The sequence below is a fragment of the Lepisma saccharinum genome, chromosome 12 (assembly GCF_977018435.1).
Source record: "Lepisma saccharinum chromosome 12, izLepSacc3.1, whole genome shotgun sequence".
Taxonomy (NCBI): domain Eukaryota; kingdom Metazoa; phylum Arthropoda; class Insecta; order Zygentoma; family Lepismatidae; genus Lepisma; species Lepisma saccharinum.
The window spans coordinates 50734904-50758056 of record NC_139240.1 but is presented as its reverse complement, the minus strand read 5'-3'; the positions used below and the strand labels follow the sequence as shown (position 1 = coordinate 50758056).

The following is a 23153-nucleotide window of genomic DNA, read 5'->3' as shown; positions in this document are numbered from 1 at the left end:
CACAAATCCAACTTTTATGCAAATTCTCTTACTGTTACCTCAGCAGGCCTTTGGAACAAGTTGCCACCTGAAATTCACGTCTCTTCCTCAATTGTGACGTTCAATAAATTGTTAAAGTTACACAAATAATGAAAAATTAAATGCTTGACTTCCCTAATAAAGTGGCGGGTGCAGAGAATGATAGAAGGACGTAAGGCACAAAAATTATTTAACGTACGTCAAGGTATACCGTTATGGACTGTGTTTAAGTAAGTGCAATGTTATATATTTGCTTGTACGTGTGTATGCAAAAATATGTATGTGGGAGCGTGTGTGCCTGTATCTATTGGTTAGATTACCATTCTTATATGTATTTTTCCTTTGTATTTTTTTTATTCCTCTGTAATTTTTATATATTTTTTTCTTTCTTTTCTCAATATTTCAATATTCCGCATTCAAAAAAAATTTGTAAACATGGTCAAGTGGAGAAGAAAAGGCTCCACAGCCTTAACTTCGTCATGTAAAAGAAGACGAAATAAATAAATAAATACATTTCTCCTCTCTCTCTCTCTCTCTCTCTCTCTCTCTCTCTCTCTCTCTCTCTCTCTCTCTCTCTCACTCACTCCCTCTCATATTGTATCTAATATATCTTCCTTCTGTCTTTTGAACCGACCCTATCACAGCGCGTTACGACGCCACAAGTCCAGGGTTCGAATCCCGGCCTCTGCATGGGTGTTCTTTGTGAGTGTCCCTTCATCAATTTCATCATCATTCATCCTTGTCGTCGCGATTAGCCAAAAAGGGAGAAATGCGAAGTGAAATTAACCAAATCAACCAATCAATCAATACCCAATGCAACCTGTCGGCAAGACAACATTTCCAAAAGGATTGTATGGTGAAATTGATGAAAGGACACTCACATGGAACACCCATGCTCAGGACGGGACTCTAACCAGCGACCCCTGACGTCGGTTTTGGGTTCTCTGTAGGTCTAGCAGTTCTTGACATATCGATCTATCGACACAAAACGCTAGATTTTTAGTTAGATGAAACAAATTGACCTCAATAAGCTCCAGTAGTTTCTGTAATGTATAAAAAAATTAACACTGGTGCTGCAGTCGCGCAAGTATTATTTTTTTTTAACTTATTAGTCTTCTGCAAATGTAATATCATAATAAATAATACGGGTGGTCAGAATTAAAGTTACCCAACTCAGAGTCCTCTGTAGCCTGTTTCAGGCATCATAGAACTCTGAATTTTGGTGAATCCACTATGCAGACCATGGGGAAGAGGTTGGCGATAAAATAAAAGTAGTTCAATTTTCCACCACCAGGTTGAAATGTGGCGCTGTACTTCCATGATGGGTTGTAATAATGACGTAAACTGCTCCAATTGGTTATGGATATGCATTTACCTTGCAATCTTGCAATAAACGAGAGATTATTTTCGCAACTTCCATCCGCTAACAAATGTCTTTCTAATTAACAACTCAGCTAAATCACTTAACGTGATTATTTGTAAAACCCATGAAGGAAGTTCAGCGCCACATTTCAACGTGGTGGCGAAAAATTGAACTATTTTTATCGCCATCCTCTTCCCAATGGTCTGCATAGTGGATTAAAAAAAATCGGCCTCAAACAGGCTACAGAGGGTTCTGAACTGGGTAACTTTAATTCTGGCCACCCGGTATAAAAAAGTTAGAGGAAACACTCACCCACGAACACTCTGTGGATCATTTTTACAGGAAGAACGCCTCGCGAACTGCAAAGAAAAGAAAACAAGCGTAAAGTCACCGGCATTGAAAATAGGACACATATATCCTGAAACACTGGCTTCCATGCACGGCATGTGTGTTGCGTAACTCTACGGCGATGAGCGATTTTTAACAGCAATCTTCAGTATAAAGTTCGGAAGCGAGTGTTTCAGGATCTATCCATCGCAAGAACAAAGTTATTGTAAACAATACCACGTCACTTATGAAAAATAGTTCCTTTCGTGTGTGTTAGTTCTGGTGTTTTGCCTATGAATATATAGTTCGTAACTGAACATGCTCATAATTCAAAGTTCCACAACCCAAATACATATAGCAACTACGTTCAGTGACGTAGCTTTATCACATGCACTATATCCTAAGCGCAAGATTACTGTAATGGACCATTCGAACAACCAATAAGGTTTCTCAAAAGCCACGTGTTTCTATTTACATTGACCCATGGAGAAGACAACAACTTGATATGATTACTTACTACTTACATACATACATGCATTATATGGTGTATGTGTGTATAATATGTGTAGAAAAGAAGACATTTTAAGGAAAAATTTAGGATCAACTAGGACTCCAACCCGGGTCTCTGGCATACCGTACCCTTCCTCAATGTTTTTCGTTAACTGGACAATTAGAATGAATGCTGCCGGCCTTCGTAGTGAAGTGGGTAGTGTGACGTGCTACAGAACAAGAAAATCCTGGTTCGAAACTTGGTTGTGTGGTCCGATCATCTATTTCCTGAGTTCATTCCTCATCTTCATCGTCAATATTGACCCAGGAGGTAGAAAAGAAAGAGAATGTTAATGAATGATGAATTGGATAAAAATAACCACCCTGGAGGGTTACTGCTTATCCGGGATTCAAACTTAGAACCTCAGGACTACTAGCAACGCCAACGCATATCTATTTTTGTAACTCCACGTGGTATTTCTACCTCAGTTAATGCCAACAACGCGAGGATGATGGGACTGACACAATAAAACATGTCTGTCTTACCCCAAAATCGAACCTCGGGCTTCTGCTTTCGTACACATGGCACCAACTACACACTACCATGCAGTAGACGGTGTAATACACACTCAAAGCCATGCATAGGATGAATGCTGTGCCACTGGTGCGTTTGTTAATGTCGTCAAAGGAGCATCAAAGTCACTGTTCGTTTTGTCCATTTTATGCACAGGGCTAAATAGGATTGGATCTGCAGTTTAAAGTGGACGATTCCACCGAAAATCGAACACAGGATCCCTTGATTACAAGGCGACGATGTTACCTCTACCCTACCATGCAGGACATCTTAATTAGTGTTTCCTTACACCATTGCTTGTCAAACAATATGAAGAATAAAGGCCTTTCGTACTCGAGTAGGTGTTACGTTACCTAAGTGCAGAGGCGCAACCACGATTTGTTGTCTGGGGGGGAGCAAGTACGAGGATAAACGTACCAATAATAATAATAATTTTAATAATAATAATGCTATTAATAATATTGTTATTATTATTATTATTATTATTGATTTGCTTTATTTTACTTCGCTTATTGTGGTACTTTTGGCTAATTTGAGAAGATGGGGATGAGTGATGATATGATGAAACTAATGAATGGACACTCACAAACATCCATGTCCAAGCAAGGATTCGAACCCGGGACTAGCATTATTAATATTATTATTATTATTATTAGTAGTAGTAGTAGTAACAAAGACGTTATTACCCTCGTAAATTATGCAAAAAAACAAGGGGTGGTAGAAGTTGGAGCTAAAGCATTTTTATGTTAGAAGAAACGATTTGCATTATTTTTTCAACACGTTCAATTTCACATTAGGGCCTCCCATTTGGCGCAGTGGTAGGTAGCGTCATCGCCTTGTAATCAAGGGGTCCCGGGTTCGATACCCGGTTGAGGCTCATGGCACAGTGGTTCGGATCCCACCTTAAACCGTAGGTCCAGTCCCGATTAGCCTTACTGTGCATAAAGTGGACTTAAAACACCAAATCAAACCAAACCAATTTTACATTCATCATGGAAAGCAAACACTCAAACTCTTTTTGAAAGACAGAAAATGCTTGATAAATGCATTCCAAATATAATTCTTTTTTACATTATAACATGTATAACTATCATGCACGATATATGTTTCACATACACTATATGCAACATGGAGCTACGTGGATTAAAATGTGTGCGTATTGAAAGTTTCTTTGATACGTAACATATATTGTAGATTAGGCACACACAGGAGATCTAGGCTACTACGTACAATTTTTCAGCGAAAAATGCAGGCTCGACCAGGACTCGAACCCAGGTCTCTGGCATACCGTGCCATTGCTCTCAGCGATAGCGAAAAATCAGATGAGGCCAGGTCGGCTCGGTAGCTCAGTGGTTAGAGCAATGGCACGGTATGCCAGAAACCCGGATTCGAGTCCTGGTCGAGCCTGTATTTTTCGCTGAAAATTTCTACGTATAACATATATTATTTAAATACATTACACATTAAATTCATCCATCTCGCAATAAACCAACACCAGAAATTACATAAATTGTATCTCAAATGTGCACGCTCCCTTTCCTCGAAACAATTGTTCATGCATTTAAAACAAAATCAATTAAGACAAGTCTTATTTCTCTGTCTGGTAATTTACAATGCATTACAGATAAACTTTCGTGCCTCCTCGATGGTGTAATGGTAATATTGTCGCCTTTTGATCAAGGGGTCCCGGGTTCGATACCCGGTAGAGGCACATGGCACAGTGGTTCGGCTCACACTTTAATCTGTAGGTCCAGTCCCGATTAGCTTTTCTAATAATCAATCAATCAATTTTAAAACTTTTTTCATTTAGCTCATTCGGCGACCAGGACCAACCCCTGCTGTCCCCTAGCTACGGGTCTGAACTTAATGAGACGGCGGTAATTACCCCCTGCAGGTACACTTGGCCGTCAAAGTTTGCCCCCTTGGTCCCCTAGAACTCATTTCTGTTCAAGGTTGTGGGGACAATGCCTCCCCTGCCCCCCCTGTGGTTGCGCCACTGTTTGGTTGTCAAGCAACAGCAAGAATAGAGGACTTCCGGACTTGATTAGGCGTTGAGTTACACTACCTGTGGTAGTTGCTAAGTTGACACCACTTTTGAATAGGCAGGTTTAAGAAATTTGTGGGAAATCAAGAAAAACTGTTTAAGTGGGAGAGTGTGCGTCCAAGAAGAACAAAATTCGTAATGGAACGTGAGAACCCTGTGTTGATATAGAGGAGAACGTGAAAAACAATGTACATGTAACCAGGACTTGTAAAAAATGTAAAAAAGTTGGTACGTTCTTAAAACGTATCATGTTTTTGCTGGTGTAAAAACGGAAATAAAGTGTACAATAGAAAAGAAAATATATTATCGTGTAGTTTACAACACGAAAGTCCACAATGGAATCAATAATACAAAATAATGCTCAAATTTTGGAAATTTGAATTCAAGTCAAACAACAAACAGTCATTCATCCACCGACTGATCATCATCGTGGTGCGATGAAGTCGTAGAAAGTTCTTTTTGTCGTCTGGAATGTAGGATGACTTTCCTAACATCATTCACTTTTTTTTTTCGTTGATTGGTAATGTCGCATTGTAATAGCTGCGGGATTCATTTCCTTCTTAAACCTTACGTTGATTTCAGGGTTCTTTATCTTCATCTAGGGACGGCTTTTTATATCTTTCTTCACACTCACGTGTAGAGCGACGCTTTCCGCCAAGTGTGATTTTAAAAAATATTCATTTTTCTTTCTTGCCTTCCTTGTTTCTTTCCTTCCTTCTTTCTTTTCTTCTTTGTTTCTTTCCTTCTTTGTTTCTTTCATTCCTTCTTTCTTTTCTTCTTTCCTTCCTTCTTTATTTCTTTCCTTCCTTCTTTGTTTCTTTCCTTCCTTCTTCCTTTCCTTTCTTGTTTCTTTCCTTCCTCCTTTATTTCCTTCTTTCTTTGTTTATTTCCGTCCTTCTTTGTTTCCTTCTTTGTTTCTTTCCTTCTTTCCTTCCTTCTTTCTTTTCTTCTTTATATCTTTCCTTCCTTCTTTGTTTCTTTCCGTCCTTCTTTCTTTCCTTCCTCCTTTATTTCCTTCTTTCTTTCCTTTCTTCTTTGTTTCTTTCCTTCCTTCCTTCTTTCTTTCCTTCCTTCTTTCCTTCTTTCTTTCCTTCTTTCTTTCCTTACTTACTCAAATACGGTGTTAATGCAGAATTGGTGTTGTCCAGCACCGTCTCTGGTGTCATGTTACACCATTGCCTGTCAAACAATGCCTTTAACAAGTTACACAGACTAGGATGATATTTACTAAGATGGCCACCATTTTTTTCATGACATCTCCGCAGCATATCTTCCATAGTGTACCAGCATTATGCACGGAAGACTGATGCAAGCAAGCTTCTTTGGTATTCCCGTGCTCAGCAGGAGCCACTGGAATTAAATTTCATTGCGAACGTTGCGTGTGCGTGTGTGCGTGTCCGAGTGATAAGAGTCGCCAGCCGACAGATACGGGAGGAATGAGAATGGAGTCATAAGAACACCTGCACATCTGCTGACAGGGAACGTTATGTTTTCCGAGAACATCTATCATGCTGTAACGACAATGTTAGGCAACGCAGTGCTTGGCAAGTAGCTCCAGGGTGTGTCTTATTGCAAGATGCCTTGGAGGAGAGAGAGGTAGAAAATATGCGAGAGATAAACAAAGAAATAACGCGTGCATATCTTTGAAAGTCTGCAACACCAAGAATAGGAGTAGGAGTCATGTTACATATTCATATTACACCAGCACCTCCTTTGGTGTCATTGTGCACCACTGACTGCCAAACAACACCAAGAATAGAGGGCTTCAGCATTCAACTAGGTGTCATATTACATCAGCACCAACTTTAGTGTCTTTTTTACACCAATGGCTGTCGAACAACACCAAAAATACGGGCCTCTAATACTCGAGTAGGTGTTATGTTACATTTGCACCAGCTATGGTGTTTCGTTACACCATTGGCTGTCAACATTAAGAATAGAGGACATTAACACTCTAGTAGGTGTCATGTTACACCAGCACCAACTTTCGTATATTGTTACACCATCATTGGCTGTAAATCAGCAGCAATTATATATTCTTTTAACACTTGATAAGTGTCATGTTACACCAGCACCGTTTTGATCTTGTAACAACACTCGCTGTTAAATAATATTATACCACGAATAGAGGCCTTTAACACGGTGTAATGTTACACCAACACCAACTTTGGTGTCTCGTTATACCATTGGATGTCATAATATCTAAGTAGGTGTCGTGTTACAACAGCACCATCTTTGGTGTCTCGTGATACCATTGGATGTCATAATATCTAAGTAGGTGTCGTGTTACAACAGCACCATCTTTGGTGTCTTGTATGGTAATGGTAAGTGCTGAATCTCTGCTTCAGATGAAACGATTCTTCAGACATTCTCTTTTTTGGAGAATGTGGACATCCATGGACGTCCGAAAGGCGAGGGGGACACGGCCCCCCCTATGGAAAATGAAGGTCCACCTAAAATGGTGTATATTTCACACATAATTTAATTTCAGTCACAGTAATTTATGTTAATTATTATAAGGGCGTTGAAGCAGCATGATAATTTCAGACTGAAGCAGTGTTTTTGGAGGGAGCATCACTATTATGGTGGAAAATATGACTCCTTTGCTCCCCCGGGAAAAAAAATCTTGCTTGCCCCTCTCTGGAAAAAATCTTGTCCATGTGAACAACCTCCACGATAAAAACCTCGTGAGGTAGGACCTCACCATCACCTTCCCGTGAGTGTGGGGGTGAAGAAGGTTGAGTCGAAATGACCAAATGCTTATGGAAGAATCATGAATACGATTAGGATCCGAAAACCATTAATTATTTTTAGCATAACGGCTGGCTGCTACTGGGGAGACAATTAGGGAAAACAATGAAACGGTGCGTGTGGTTCAAGAGTCCACAATGTCTCAATGGTGAGGGGAGCAGGTGCAAGTCGATTGCGAATGATTTGATTTGTTGCGCTTTGTCTTCGCCAACGACAATGCTTTATTACTGCAAGCACGTGTCTTGACGTGGAAGGAAAACCGGTAGCAGTATTGAAAGTAGAAACGCTGAATGATTGATTGTTGGTAATTGTAAATAAGAGGCATAATTGAAATCAAATAGAGATACCTCTCTCAGGACAAAGATGGTAATGCATCTGTTATACATCCGCGTAATTAAGTAGTTAAACATTAAAATGTTAGGTCCATCATGCCACCAAAGTTCAAGAGTTCAATTCCTGGTCTGGGCACGGGTGTTCTTTGCGAGCGTCCCTTCATAAATTTCATCCAATCGTCACTCGCCATCGTCATCGCGATTAGCAAAAGTGGTAGAAAAGCGAACTAAGAAAAAGAAACCAAAACAATGAAGTAATCAATCTACGCAGACAAAAAAGTTTGTATGGATTAACCAAAAAAATCGTTTCTGCTATTCTGTTCCTTCTCTCTCTCTCTTCACTTTTTCTGTTTTTCCTTTCCCCCTCTTTCCCTCTATTTTATATTTCTTTCTTTCTATCTCGTCTATCTTCCTTTCTCTCTCTGTCTTCATTTTCTCTTTTTGTCTCTCTTCCCCTCTATTTCTCTTTCTTTCCTCCTTACTCTCTCCCTCTTCCGTTACTCTTTTCTTTTTCTATCTTCTATCCCCTCCTTATTATCTATTTCTTTACCTCCTTCCTTCTATCCCTCTCTTCATTTTTTAGTTTCTTTCTATCTTTCTGTTTCGTCTTCTAACTTTTTTCTCTCTTTCGGTCATTCTTATCTCTTTCTGCCTCCTTCTGTCTTCCTTTCCCTCTTTTTCTCTGCCTTTCTGTCTCTCTCTTTCCCTCCGTTCCTTTCCCATTTCTCTCTATATCTTTCTTCCTCTTCATTCCTTTCTCGCTTATTTCTCTCCTTTTCCGTTTCACCCTCTTTCTCTATCTCTCTGCTTTTAAACACAGAGAGGTGGCCCTCTGTGAAGACACTCAAATGCCCTGGGCTAACGAGGTTTTGGCGTCTGGACTCAGAGCCAAAAGTTTGAGAAATGAGACGTAAAACAAAACAACGAGAGAAGCGCTGTGTTCGGGTGGGTTATGTAACTTTGGTCCATGGACAAAAACTGCAGTTTTACTGTATCTCAGGATATCATTCTACCGACATCTTGTGTGTAGTCCAACACGAAGGAGTTTTCTCTTAATTACGGAAATATTCAACATGCAAAATAATAACCTTGTGTCAGAATAGAACTGGTTCTGAAGAGCATAGGAAGTCAGCCATACATGCCTCGCTGCTCCGCACGAATGTGGTGCGTCTTTTTTTCTGCGTTCTCTTCCATGCGTGTCCCTCCATGGAACCTGTTCGCCGAGGACCAAAAACGAGGAGGCCTCGCGTACGAGGAGGCCACTTTCCCACAGTGTGTGTGTGTGCAGGTCAGGGGACGGAAATTCATCTTGCGCGTGTTTTGGGAGGGGGAATTTTTTCTCTTTGCTCTCTCTAGAGTGAGCAAGTTCTTGTTAATTGTTTTTTCTCCCAGTCTTCAATGAATGAGATGAAAATACTAGAGCCTCATTCGGCAAAGAGTTGGTTTGCAAAGCTTCCTTGATTTGGTGGTGGTGGGATAACCGCAAAACAGACTAACCGCGGAAACGGACTAAATTTCACTTTCGCGATTCCCACACTGCACACAAATGTCCGAAAGACATCCATTGGATATCCCTTGGATATTCGGGTCGGAAGTTCTGGATATCCAATAGATATCCACGAATAGCCAATAGACATCCATTGGACGTCTCCTGGATATCCACAAATGGATATGTTTTGGATATCCAGTTTTGGAAGAGATTGTCGACGTATTGGATATTCGGAATTGGACAATGTTTCTGACAGCCAGTTCTACACACGTTTAAGCTCTGTATTAGATATCAAGAGTTTGTCGAGTTTTAGATGTCCAGTTCTGGATATCCTATAGACGTTCAACGGATATCCAGAAATGGATATCTAATGGACATCCAATGGATATCCATAATATTTATGGATCTGACCTGGAGATTGTGGATATCCAATGGATATCCCTGGGAGATTTGAGCTGTATGGGTTAATCCCTTTCGCGGTTGTTCTGGCGACCCTTTGATTTGGTATATTTTTCGTCTCTGTTCGGCCACTTTTGGTTAATCGCGACGATGAGAGTTGGTTTGATGAAATTTATGAAGAAACACCAATGCCCAAACCGAGACACCTTGGCGTTCTAGGGCGCTGTGATAACCACTCCGCCACAGCTGTCGGCGCAGTGTTTACTGTATTTACTGTAAGCGTTGCAAACTTTACGGATAGTATCGAGACAAGAACGAGCCTTCTCAGTAGTTTTCGAATTGGAGGCGGGAATTCCCCTGTTTTTTTTTCTAAAAACAAAAATAAAAAAAATTAAAAAAAACGCGTGGACATTATTTTCATTTCTAAATAGCCTACTAGGAAGTTCAAGAAACACTTGATTTAACCGGATTCTTCCAGGTTTGGAATGTGTTTTCAATATTTCCTGACTTCGCCATGACTTTTTTCACTCATAGGTTGGTTTTCCTGACTTATACAAGTTTTTAAGAATTTCCAGCTTAGTTAGAACGTTGTCAAGAACTCTCTGTCTCTCGCCTTCTCCGTCTTTCCTTCTATGGCTTTCTCCTTCTTTGTCTTCTCTTTCAGTTCATTTCCTTCTTTGTTTTCCTCTTGTATTTCCATCTTCCGTCTTTCCCTTCTCTTTCTTCCGAATTCTCGTTTCTCTTTCTATCTCCTACTATCTCCTCTCTCTCTATTCTTTCCCCCCTGTTTGCTCTACATGTTTGTTTCTCCTTCTTTCACTTTCTCATTTCTCTTTTATTCTATCTTATTATTTACCTCCCCCCTTTCTCTCTTCTGTATCTCTTTCCTCCTATTTTTTGCTCTCTCTTCTTGTTTCCCTTCCTTTTCTTTTCCTTCTGCACTTTATTTTCTCTCTCCCTTTCTGTCCATCTTCTCTTCATTGTTTATTTTCCTCTTTTCTTTCTCGCTTTACTCTTTCCTTTCTCCTTCATCTCTCTCTCTACTTTTCTGCCCTTCTCTCTTTTTCACTTCCTCTATCTCTTCGTCTTCTTTTTCTCCTTCCTTTCTCCCTATCAATACAAGTTTTATGCACACATAGGCTGATCGGGACTCAATCGACTCTTTGTTATCTTACAATTCCATATTAAAATGATCTGCAACTAGGGATCCTGAGTTTCAATCCAGGACAAGGAACGTTCGGAATGGAATTATACAGGATGATTCAAAATTCCCATAACACCCCCTCCCCGAGGCAGCCAGCAGGGAAATATGAAATTACCAAATAGCCTTTCCGCGTTGTGAATAGGGGCCGGGAGATAGCCAGGCGGCACTGTAGGCCTAGGGGAAACCATATTGGTGTGTTTCAAGCTGACGTCCGCCATATTGAATTAAACTAAAAAAAATGGGAAGGGAGTCGTTTGATATATCAAATCAGGCTAGAATTTCATGAGAAATGCAATGGTGAAGGTTTCCTCAACATATCTTTAATCAGGAAAAAGTTGACAGCATGATTGTAGGAAATGTCTTATTTTCCAGATGTGAGGAAACAATGCCAGAATGTCCTAACGCTTGAACGCATCGGGATCGTACTGCTGTCTGAGGAGAGAAGTTCATGTGCCATTGCAAATGATTTTATTCAGCGGCACCCCCAACGAGATCCAGTGTCGCATGTGACAGTTGCACAATTACTCCAAAAGTTCCGAGAGACGGGATCAGTCGACGATCAGGACGTTCCACCGACGAGGAAACGGCCACAGCAGTCCTGGCTTCATTTGCAAGGTCTCCAAACAGTAGCACACGTTATAACAAGAATGTTGTGTTAATCAACCATCAATCGTTGGTCTTTAAAACATTTTCGTATCTATTGTTTCGAGAATGAAACTGTAGATTCAATTCATTCAATTCACACAAAATGCTTTAGAAGCATCCTATAACCAAGATATATCATTCTAAATACCACATCAGGACAACTCTTACACACATTTGTAAAATCCTGTGCTGAAACATATTCAGAGGAAAATTCCTAATGACCTCATAACAAATACAGACACTACGTTTTTATTTGTTCGATATCTGAAACCGGAAACGATGCTCGATAATCGAAAATGTACTTCCTGTAACTTTTCATAGGAAGCTACGATATGATCCTTTATATTGTTCACCTGACGCAACGTTTTGCGGGAGTCACGAGGCACATCGCGCCTTTTTTCATAGAATTATGCGGAAATGGAGGATAATCATTTCAAAGCACACGCTACGGAATATGGACAGTGGGAGGCACATGACAGAGGGGGGCGACAGGATATGGTAAGAGCAGAACAACGCGTGCGTGGACGCGCGCATCAGTTTGTAACATCTTTACCTGATCACATAATTGCCTTCCCGGATGCTCCATAGAGTTCCCACGAGGGGATCGGTTCCCACAATCCCCGAGAGCTTCCCGTTGGAGTTTGGCCGGATGTGACTCGAACACGCGACCACGGGAGTTTTTTCCTCGTCCTTACATATCACCCAACACGAGCTGATAAGGACTGATACGATCTCGCTGGATTGCTCAATCGGCAGGCTTTGAAACGCTGAGGGATGGAGGGGAATCGAGATGAAATTTGACCCGCATCTCTCCGTCTCTCTGTTTGGTATTCGTATTACGTGGTTTCCTGACAATATTTGGAAATAAAGAAGAGAGACACACACACACACACACACAGAGAGAGAGAGAGAGAGAGAGAGAGAGAGAGAGAGAGAGAGAGAGAGAGAGAGAGAGAATGAAAATAAACGAGAGAAAGAGAGAAGGAAAATAAAAGAAGGGACAGACAGAGAAGGAAAATAAAGAAGAGGGAAGGAAAATGAAGAAGGGACACAAAGAGAAAGAGAAGAGCTCAGAGAAAAAGAAAAGAGAGCAGATGAAGGAAGAAGTAGGGAAGGCAGAGAAAGATAAGATATAGAGAAGATAGAGAGAGAGAGTATTTTTCCCCCTCTACTGCATTCTCTTTTTTCTGGGCTTCACTCTTCTCCACAGGAAAGCTCTCCCAGAAAAAAAAGGATAAGGAAGCAAAGAGAGAAAGGAAGAAATAGGAAAGAGAGAAAATAGAGACGATATACAGAAGAAAGAGAATAGATAATACACTATCTACCAAAAAGTAATTGGGCACCTTTGATGGTGGTTAATTTAGTATCTAATTTGAATCATTTAATGGGACCACTGGTGGTTGTTCGTGGCACAATGGACTCACAGGCATACTGTTCAATACTAGACAATGAAATGCTCCCAACCTTGTGGCGTTTTTACGGAATGGACCCCTGTTACTTCCAGGATGACAATGTTAGGTGGCATGTTTCGGAGGCTACTATGCAGTGGTATGCCGACAACAATGTTCACCGATTGATCTGGCCTGCACAGAGTCCTCATCTCAATCCCATAGAACACCTTTGGGAGGCATTGGACTGGCGGGTGAGGTCTCGGGAGATGCGGCCAAATTCCATTGTCCAACTGAGTGACATCTTGCAAGAGGAATGGCGACACATTCCAATGGACGTCCTCCACAAACTAGTCGAGAGCATGCCTGACAGAGTGGCTGCTGTTATAGCAGCAAGAGGTGTCTCCACGAGGTTCTAACAGGGTTCGCACCACCAGACAACCATTTTGTACACGTGCCCAATTACTTTTTGGTAGATAGTGTATTATTTTGCCCTCTATCGCATTCTCTTTCTTCTCAGCCTCTCTCTCTCTCTCTCTCTTTCTGGTATTCGTATTGCGTGTCCTTTTGTTACTACTATTTGGCTTATTGCAGTGATGAAAGAACATTCAGGGAGGAATGTCAATCGCTAGACCGAGACTTGAACTAGAAACCTTCGGCGATGAGATCGAAAGTCGAATTCCATGCTATGGACCACAGAAGTTAAGTTGACGATCTCGTCTTGTCTAGAATTTATCGATTAAACTATGTAAAAAGAAGCACTTGAAAAACTTTCTTTGATATTTTTCTTATTTAACATTACATTCCTGCTACTTTTGGCTAATCGCGACGACGAGGATGAGTGATGAATTTGGTGAAAGGACACTAACAAAGAACACTCATGCCCAACACCGGGATTCGACGTACAAGACGAATAACAGAGACAAATAAAAAATTCCTAGAGCTGAAATTTGGTACTATTTTTGTACAATTTTGAACAACAAATTCCAAAATTTGATACAACTTAAATAACACAGGAGAAAACCAAAAGTGGCACTACAAGCCAATGGTATAGGTACAACTTTTAATATTCCTCCGACAATTTTTTTTATTTCTTTTACAAAAATCTCTGCACTTTTGAATTTTGAAAGTGGTACACTACAGCATTTATTTGTAGTACCACTTTTGATTTTGATTCATCTCCGTTATTTGATATGAAAAGAGAAGAATTGTTTCTACGAAACAAAAACACACTTTAGTGCATCAATCGATATGATGCATTTAGTTTTCTGTGTGTAGCAGTGGCGTACGCAAGGGGGGGGGGGTTACGGTGTTTAAACGGCCCCCTTGAGCTTGTAAAATATTATGAAAAATGCTGTGAAAAAAATTCAAAGCGGCCAATTTACCACAGTCAAAGATCTGCGACAATACTATTACTACTACTAATAATAATTCCAAACACACGCGTCTTTCAGAGTGAATGCCTTGAAAATATTCTTGGAAATAAAACATGAGGGCAACTATGATTTAAAAGAGAAAAAAGTTGTTTTGTATCTCAGTAGCAAAAATGTTCAATACACTGGCGTACGCAGGATTTTTTTTCGGGAGGGGCTGGAATAATAAATGTGGATAGACACGGACACTGACGGCTTGTAACGATTGCATTGAAAGTCAATGTATTCATTACAAGCCGGCAGTGTCCGTGACTGTACATGGCTTCGTTTTGGAGGGCAGGATGCATAATAAAATATTTCGTATCTTTGGAGCTTTTCAGTCTATTAAAATTGTATTCAAAGACAAAAATGGTAATCGGGACTCACTTGAAAAGAGGTTTCGCATTTACACATTTTGATTTTTTAAAGTTCTTAACGGATTTTTATTTGAAAATTCTGATTTTATCAAAATTTCGGTAGGAGTTGCAACCCCATCAGCCCCCCTTTACGTACGCCAGTATTCAATGAACAAGCTTTTTTTTGTGTGAACAATGAGAATTAACTAAATAAAGTTATTGGTACGTTGTTAGAGGCTAATATATAGACAAAGGCTAGGCGGACAAGAATACAGTCACCAGTCCGCCTTCCCATTGTTTACCGCAGCACGTTTGAACGTCTCTCTTTAATTATGTCTCACCTTCTTGACTAGACAATTATTCAAACGACAATAAGCTTAACTATTGTAAAATGTTTTGTTGGTAAGAACAGCGAGACAATCCAGATGTGAATTATCGGGGACATTTATGATGGGAAGAAGCCGGAAATATTCCAACTAATTTCGGGAATCGAATCCGGATCTCCCGCGTGATTGTCAGACCAGACCACCACAGCTCCTTGGATGAGTTCCATACTTTGATTATTTCAATTTATTTTAATATATTTTCTTGTTTTTATGGATTTTCTTCACACTTAAAATGTCTCACCTCGTTGACCAGATAATTATTTCGTAACAAAGAAACAAAAAAATGCTCCCAGGATTTGATAAAAATCGAATGACTAGAAAGTAATTTCGTTCTATTGTTTTCATAAATACTATATTTATGTAGATCTCTACTACTTAATAGTAGTAGTGGTGTTAGTAGTATTATTAGTAGTAATTCAGTTAATTAATTATGAGTATTATTCCATTAAAGTATAATAAAACAATGGTAGTGTGATTTTTTTTTTTTTTTTTTTGTAATGCGAACCGCCAAAATCTTGGAAAGCTTTCTAGTGGTCCACCCAGAAAGTCCGAAGTTTCAGTTACTGGAAGAAACGCTTTCTCGAAATAAATAAATAATAATATTACTGAATCTTAAAACATTGCTTTTGTTCAAAAATGTTGTTGGAGCTGTTGTAAAAATCTCCATATATTATGCGTTCTTACGACGTTAGCTGTAGTATTTTCATTTTGTTTCAAATGGAGTGGCTGGTGTTTCAAGCAAAATAGTTTCAGATAAGGGGCGGGCTTCAATTACTTCTCGGTTTTTACACGGTTCTTTAAGGATGCAGTTCAGTATTTCTCGATATTTTAAAGGAAATATGGAGAGAATGTTGGTGTCACGGACACTTCTAGAGATAGAGAGAGAGAAGGAAAATAAAAAAGAGAGAAGGGGCAGAGTGAGGAGAAAAATAAAAAGAGATAGAGAGAGAAGGAACATAAAGAAGGGACAAAGAAAGAAGAAAGCAGAGATAGAGAAAGGAGGAAATAGTGAAGAGAGAGAGAGCATTCTTTTTCAGGGCATCACTTCCTGCACAGGAAAGCGAAGGGAGATAAATCATTACAGCCCAGAAATGTCCGTGACTGTACATATATTAACCTGTGTTCGAAATATAATTCTCACGAATCGCGCAAATTGCAAAATTCAACTCTCAGATTTGGTTACATACGCGAAGATTGTATTACATATAAATGTCTAAATTGAATCTTACTTGTCATGGTATTTAAATATTAAACGAGGTAGATATTAGTTATCCAAAGCAAAAAATATTTTAAAGTAAATATTAATTACTAAATTTATAGAGTTACCGCTGCAACAAACGTACACTTATTTTTAGAAGAAAAGTAATTACGTTCCTGTTCGTCTCGCATGACACCTGTCGAATTATTATGAAAAAAAACCAACAATTGTCCCTTTATGAATCTTTCTAAGAGTAAATTGAGGGTTTTCTTGGACATTTTTTAAATTAATCAGATCCTTTGTAATCCCAAATACAGTGTTTTCCTTTAAAGAAAGAGAGACAAATAAAAAAATGTATCACGGATACAAAATGACGCAAATATGACTCCAGTTACACATTAAAGTGCATAAGATGCTAATGTTGCATTAAAATACACAGAGAAATGCATGAAAGGGTACTTGCTGGTCTGGTGATGCACTTCAAATGCATCAAGTGGCACAATCTTACCAAACAAATCAAAATTGCCCTTCAACTGTTGCAACAGGGCTGGAGTCCCAGGTTCGGCTTCATCATATCATCACTCACCCTCATCTTAGAGATTAGTCAAAAGTATCAGGAAAGCGACGGATAATAAACCAAATAAATTTGATGTGTGGTGCAACTAAAATAAACAGACAAATTTCCAAAGTGAACCTGTACCTGGGTCAAGTTGGATTGCAATGCATGACTTCTGGATAGAAAACGTAAACGATCAAAGTAGAAGGGCTACAAGAGGGATTAGTACCATATAAAAAGAATCCAAAGGACATAAAGAAGGGGCATAGAGAGAAGGAAAATAAAAAGGGGACAAAGAGAGAGAGACAGAAGGAAAATATAAAAGGGACTGAGAGAGAGAGAGAGAAGAAAAATAAAAAAGGGACAGAGAGAGAGAGAAGGAAAATATAAAAGGGACACAGAGAGAGAGAAGGAAAATAAAAAAGGGACACAGAGAGAGAGAGAGAAGGAAAACAAAAAGGTACAGAGAGAAAGTGAAGGAAAATAAAAAGGAACAGAGAGAGAAGGAAAATAAAAAAATGGACAGAGAGAGAGAGAGAAGGAAAATAAAAAGGGACAGAGAGAGAGAAAGAGAATAAAAAAGGGACAAAGAGAGAAGGAAAATAAAAAGGGACAGAGAGAGAGAAAGAATAAAAAAGGGACAAAGAGAGAAGGAAAATAAAAAAGGGACAGAGAGAGAGAGAATGAAAATAAAAAGGGAAGAGCGAGAGAGAGAGAGACGGAAAATAAAAAGGACAGAGAGAGAGAGAGAAGAAAAATAACAAAGGGACAGAGAGAATAAAAATAAAAAAGGGACAGAGAGAGAGAGAAGGAAAATAAAAAAAGGACAGAGAGAGAAAAATAAAAAAAAGGGACAGAGAGAGAGAGAAGGAAAATAGAAAAAGGACAGAGAGAGAGAGAGAAGCAAAATAAAAAAGGGAGAGAGAGAGAAGGAAAATAAAAAGGGACAGAGAGAGAGAGAAGCAAAATAAAAAAGGGACACAGAGAGAGAGAGAAGGAAAATAAAAGGAGACAGAGAGAAGGAAAATAAAAAAAGGGACAGAGAGAGAGAACAGGAAAATGATAAAGGGACAGATGGAGAGAGAGGACAAAAGTGAAGAAGGAACACAGAGAGAGAGAGAGAAGGAAGGAAAATAAAGGAGGGACAGCGGTAGGGGCTCTCAAAGAAAAGAAAGCAGAGAGAGAAAGTTAGAAATAGGGAACAGGGAGTGAGAGAAAGATATCTGTACATTGCAATCGAAACAGAGGAATAACAAATGCAAAATAAATCTACAACGACCTGGGCGTTCCTTGTGCATCATATCATCACACATCTTCATCGTCGCGATTAGCTAATCGTGGCAGAAAAGCGAAGTAAAATAAACCAAATATTAAAAAAAATGCAAAGTAAATATCTCTGTAATAAAACTTCCATGCAAACACACAAGCCTATATGAATAGTTGCGCCATACACAACTATTTATAGACTACTGCTATGAAAAATTTTACCAAGACATTTCGCCATCAACAGGACTCCCGTGGTGGCTACGTATTAGCAAAATTGTTCGAGCAATATGGACCAAAAAAGAGATAGGTAATATTCTAAATACTTAACAGAACAAACACGTTTTAAGATTTTATACTTGCTAGTATATTTTCTTTCTTTTTATACCAAAATTTTATCAACAGGTTGGTGTTGAGAGAAAAAAATATATATACAAGCAATAAAAATAATTATCGATTCAGGTACTGAATATTATCACAGACACACGAAGAGTGAACAGTTCGACGCAGATTTTGTTTAAAAATGTTCCAAAAGAATATTTCTTTCGTGGGTGTTCATAACGAAACGATTGGCGCGTTGATGTCAATTCACAAAGCGTGCATTTTGGTATCACAGAAGGAGGGGGGTTACTATTTACAGGAAAGACAACGAGCATCACAGGTGAAGTCTTGGTGCTCACCACGGCCTCCAAACGCTGAGGTTCGTCGCACTGGGTACTGGAGAACACTTCTGAAGGGGTTGCTGTTGATGGCCGGTGACAATCGTCAACGTGGGCTGTCCGTAAGCAACGGGCGAGCTCGGGGGTGTGTACGCCTGTCCAGAGGGTGTCAGGGGCGAGGCTGCTGGCTTTTCGATCTGCCTAATGCAGTGTCCAAGATGAGCGAGCAGGCGACTGCTGACCGTCGCATCGACGCTGCAGGAACCGGCGAGGTACTGGGACACCTCGGCGGCGCAGTGGGTAAAGCCGGCGCGGAACCTGTCGGCGTATGATGTTTCCGGCGTCAGGGTGAGGGAGTGCTGGCGCCTCAGCTTGTGTAGGTGGCGCACGGTGAGCTCCAGGATGTCTGCCTTTTCCAGTTTGCTGACGTTCTCGCCCTCTGCCTGCAGGGCTGCCACCATCAATTCTTTCAGCTCGTCAAGGCATCTGTTGATTCTAGCTCTCCTCTTTCTCTCTAACATTGGCTTCATCACCTGGAAGATACAAGGAAACAAACCATATTTAGTACAGTTACTCAAACATTGTAAATCAAATAGAAAACTTTGAAAACACGTGTAGCATCAGACTTCAAGCCAGTGAATCCTCAATCAATACCTCACAAATGATCACCATTACTACTATAATCGGAAATTATAATTCCTAATGCACTCTACTATCCCGATCCCCGTGGCGGAGTGGTTAGCACAGCGCGGTATGGCACCAGGGGTTCCGAATTGGAATCCCGGACTGGCCATGGCTATTTTTGTGAGTGTCATGCCTTTCATCACAATCATTCTCATCGTCGCGATTCAATCAAACACTATACTATGTTCCGGGTTCGATTCCCGGTCTACTCATCAATATCATCCTCATCTTCGCGATCAGTCAAATGTAGCAGAAAACCAAAGTAAAACCAATCATTATTGTAATCATTTGACAACTGATCTAACAATCACAGTATTTAAATACTGAATGAATCACAAAATAAGTTTGGAAAAATCTACCAGTGACATAAATGTATATCGCTGGGTTGGGAGTAAGGGACAAACACAAGACCGCTGGCTTTCGAAGTGTAATACAACACCTTGACTGTTTCAAATAATAATTACCAAAAAGCAGTTTCTACAACCCAAACATTTATTTAACTAGCTGACAAATTATTTAAATAATCGTGTTCGTTAGTTTAAAAGTTGGCAAAAAAAAACTAATGAAGGGTCTTTTATTAATTCAAAGTTTTTCTGCGTAATTTGTATAAACTTTTCACAGTGCTTTAAAAAAGATCAAGACACTGCCACAAGAGAACTAGTTTCTCGCATATTCATAATTCATTCGACATGACAGACCCCTTCCCCAAGGCTACACAAATAGCTACGCCCCCTTTTTAATAAGATCGGTTTGTCATTTCATGAATCAAAGTTACGAAAATAAGTTTTTCTTCAACCACAATTGTAATAATAAAACCCTGATTAATCACTGGATTATTGTATTAAGTCATGTAGAATTTGTACAAAATCACTCAACGTCTTTTATTCTCATAATGGAACAAGAAGTGGTAATGTGAAAGTTTAGAGAAGCTTGAAAAACTACAAACTTTTACCAATGCGCAAAATAATCCAACAGAACGATGATGTAGCGTATAATTTCTTGTCGATCACGAAAACTAGAATTTGAGTTACTGTTTTTTTAAGTCCACTTTATGCACAGTAAGGCTAATCCGGGTAATTATTGATCGTACAACAGATAATCGACAAATAATTAGTTAAATCATGAACGACAGCTAAATGTTTGGGTTGATATCATTACGTTAAAACGCAACACAATCAGTTGTCAACGAACGTAAATGTCTAAGCACACACGATTTTCTTACTTGTTCGAAATATAGATCAAAGTAAGTAATTGTATAAGTAAAAGCGTTGCTTACCTTTCTATACTGATAAGTCCTGGAGATAGGCTGGTCCTCGTAATCCACTGCCATGATATTATCCGACCGCATGCTTCTGGCTTACACAGAGCTTCCACACAGAACGATGTTGCTTCCACAACGACTCAACTACAAATAATGTGGGAGGGGCGGATGCCCCCGAGTCTTATATACGGGGGCCAGGTGTGTGCCGGACCCGTGGCTGGCCGTGGGAAACTCAGTCGGTCCCACGTTCCCACACACTCCGACACCTGTGCTAGTATAAAGCAGGGGGCTCACGCGCGGGATTTCGCCGGGGTTTAAATTTAGCGTCGACGCTCTCCGCGCACGCTACGACCAGTTATTCGCGCTGCGGGGGCCTGACGACGGACGCGTGACGTCACTGTAGCGCCTGTCGATCTGTCCGTGCTGGCGTCGCGGAACTCCGGGTCCGGAAACCGGACCGCGCGAAATTAAAAGCTCCGGGAAAGGAAATCAGTTAAATTTCTCCGCTCAGTAGCCATGTGTGTCGACGCTACGTGCCAGTGAAGAAGTCCTGCCCACAATTTGCCTCTGGGATTCCAGAACAGGGGGAGGGGGAGGTTTCCCCCACTCCTCATTATAACCCCCCCCTTCCCATGGAAATTACCACGCGTGGATGGGTTCGTGGTGTGAGGGGCCCCATAAAGAGAATAGCTATAGTAAGAGGGAACGTGTGTAGGGCTCATTGTCAAAACCCCGCGCCGGCATTCTCGTCGATACAATGATACGCCACTACAAACGTCTGGAGTAACTTGGCGCGTATTCTTTTCTTCTTTGATGTCTGAAGACGGAGCCTGGTCCCGTAGAACGAGATTGTTTGGTTATTTCTTTACACATTGCTGCAGCTGGGCTTTGACTAAGATGCAAGCTGCCTCGGCATCAAGTCCTCAGTTCAAGCCCCTCTCCTGAACGTGGTGTGAGGTTCCTTCGCGTCTAATATACACTCAAGTTCAGTGCCATTTCGATTCACATGAAAGGTTGTGATTTATTTTATAATTAAATTTTCCTTATTTTCCTATCTACGGTGTTAGGGGAAAAGCCACAAACTGCGATTTTCGGTTCTTTTCGTTTAAATTACACTCAATTAATTAAAGAAAATACATTATTATAAGTATCATTGTATATTGACACCCAATTGTCAACCTGATTTCCACGTAGTACACCCTGGACGAGTGGCGTACGCAAGGGGGGTTACGAGTTTTAAACCCCCCCTTGAGCTTTTGAAATATTATGAAAAATTCTGTGGGAAAAATATAAAAAATGGCCGATTTATCACAGTCAAAGATCTGCGACAATACTACTACTACTACTACTACTACTACTAATAATAATAATAATAATAATTTGAATTATTATTCCCCTGCAGCACTCAGAAAAGCACAGCATTCCAAACACACGCGTCTTTCAGAGTGAATGCCTTGAAAATAAACAGAATTCTTGAAAATAAAATACGACTGCAACTATGATTTAAAAGAGAAAAAAGTTGTTTTGTATCTCATCTGCAACAATGTTCAATGTACATGTATTTTTTTTGTGTGAAGAATGAGCATTAATTAAAGAAAATTCTTTGTACGTTGTAAGTGGCTAATGTATAGACAAAGGCTAGGCAGACAAGAATAGCTACATTGTAACCAGAGTCCACCTTCCCATTGTTTACCGCGGCACGTTTCAATTTCTGAATTCAATTTACAACAATTTTAACTATTGTAAAATGTTTTGTTCGTAAGAACAGCGAGACAATCCAGATGTGAATTATCGGGGACATTTATGCGGGGACAAAGCCGGAAAAATTACAACCAATTCCAGGAATCGATCACGGATCTCCTGGGTGGTTGTCAGACACCCTACCGACCAGACTACCGCTGCTCCTTGGATGAGTTCCATACTTTGATTATTTCAATTTATTTAAATATATGTTCTTGTTTTTATGGATTTCTTTCACACTTAAAATGTCTCACCCCGTTAACTAGACAATTATTTCGTAACAAAGAAACAAAAAAAACAACCTAGAATTTGTCAAAAATCGAATGACTAGAAACTAATTTCGGTCTATTGTTTTCATAAATACTATATTTATATAGATCTCTACTACTTAATAGTGGTAGTGGTATTAGTAGTATTAGTAGTAGTAATTCAACTAATTAATTAATTATAAGTATTATTAATCAATTTTGAGTATTATTATTTAATTAAAGTGTAAAAACAATGGTAATGTGAATTTGGATAAAGTTTTAGAAATAACCCCTCCCCCTTGATGAAATCCTGCGTACGCTACTGCCCTGAACTGCATTTTTCAGACTAACGAGTCTCTGGCGCCTG

General features: G+C 39.8%; 2 protein-coding genes across 2 annotated transcripts in view; both read right to left on the bottom strand.

Moving 5' to 3' along the window:
* The window catches only part of LOC145996058 (uncharacterized), a 502345-nt gene that overhangs the window by 133638 nt on the left and 345554 nt on the right, over positions 1-23153 (bottom strand). The window contains exon 5 of the mRNA XM_083132275.1: positions 1694-1740. Coding sequence (XP_082988401.1) covers positions 1694-1715 — 22 coding nt within the window. The 5' untranslated portion in view covers positions 1716-1740. The remainder of the gene's footprint in view (positions 1-1693; positions 1741-23153) is intronic.
* On the bottom strand, positions 18551-21063 carry LOC145996469 (enhancer of split mbeta protein-like). Its single transcript, XM_083132959.1, has 2 exons — positions 20814-21063; positions 18551-19386 (listed from the first exon to the last, which is right to left on the bottom strand). The coding sequence occupies exons 1-2, from the start codon at positions 20883-20885 to the stop codon at positions 18871-18873; spliced, it is 588 nt and encodes a 195-aa protein (XP_082989085.1). The 5' UTR covers positions 20886-21063; the 3' UTR covers positions 18551-18870.

Excerpts from the sequence above, each read along its gene's own strand:
- LOC145996469 (XM_083132959.1), bottom strand. The coding sequence starts at position 20,885 with ATGCGGTCGGATAATATCATGGCAGTGGATTACGAGGACCAGCCTATC. Across the intron at positions 19,387-20,813 it reads GGACTTATCAGTATAGAAAG|GTGATGAAGCCAATGTTAGA; the intron begins GTAAGCAACGCT and ends TGTATCTTCCAG.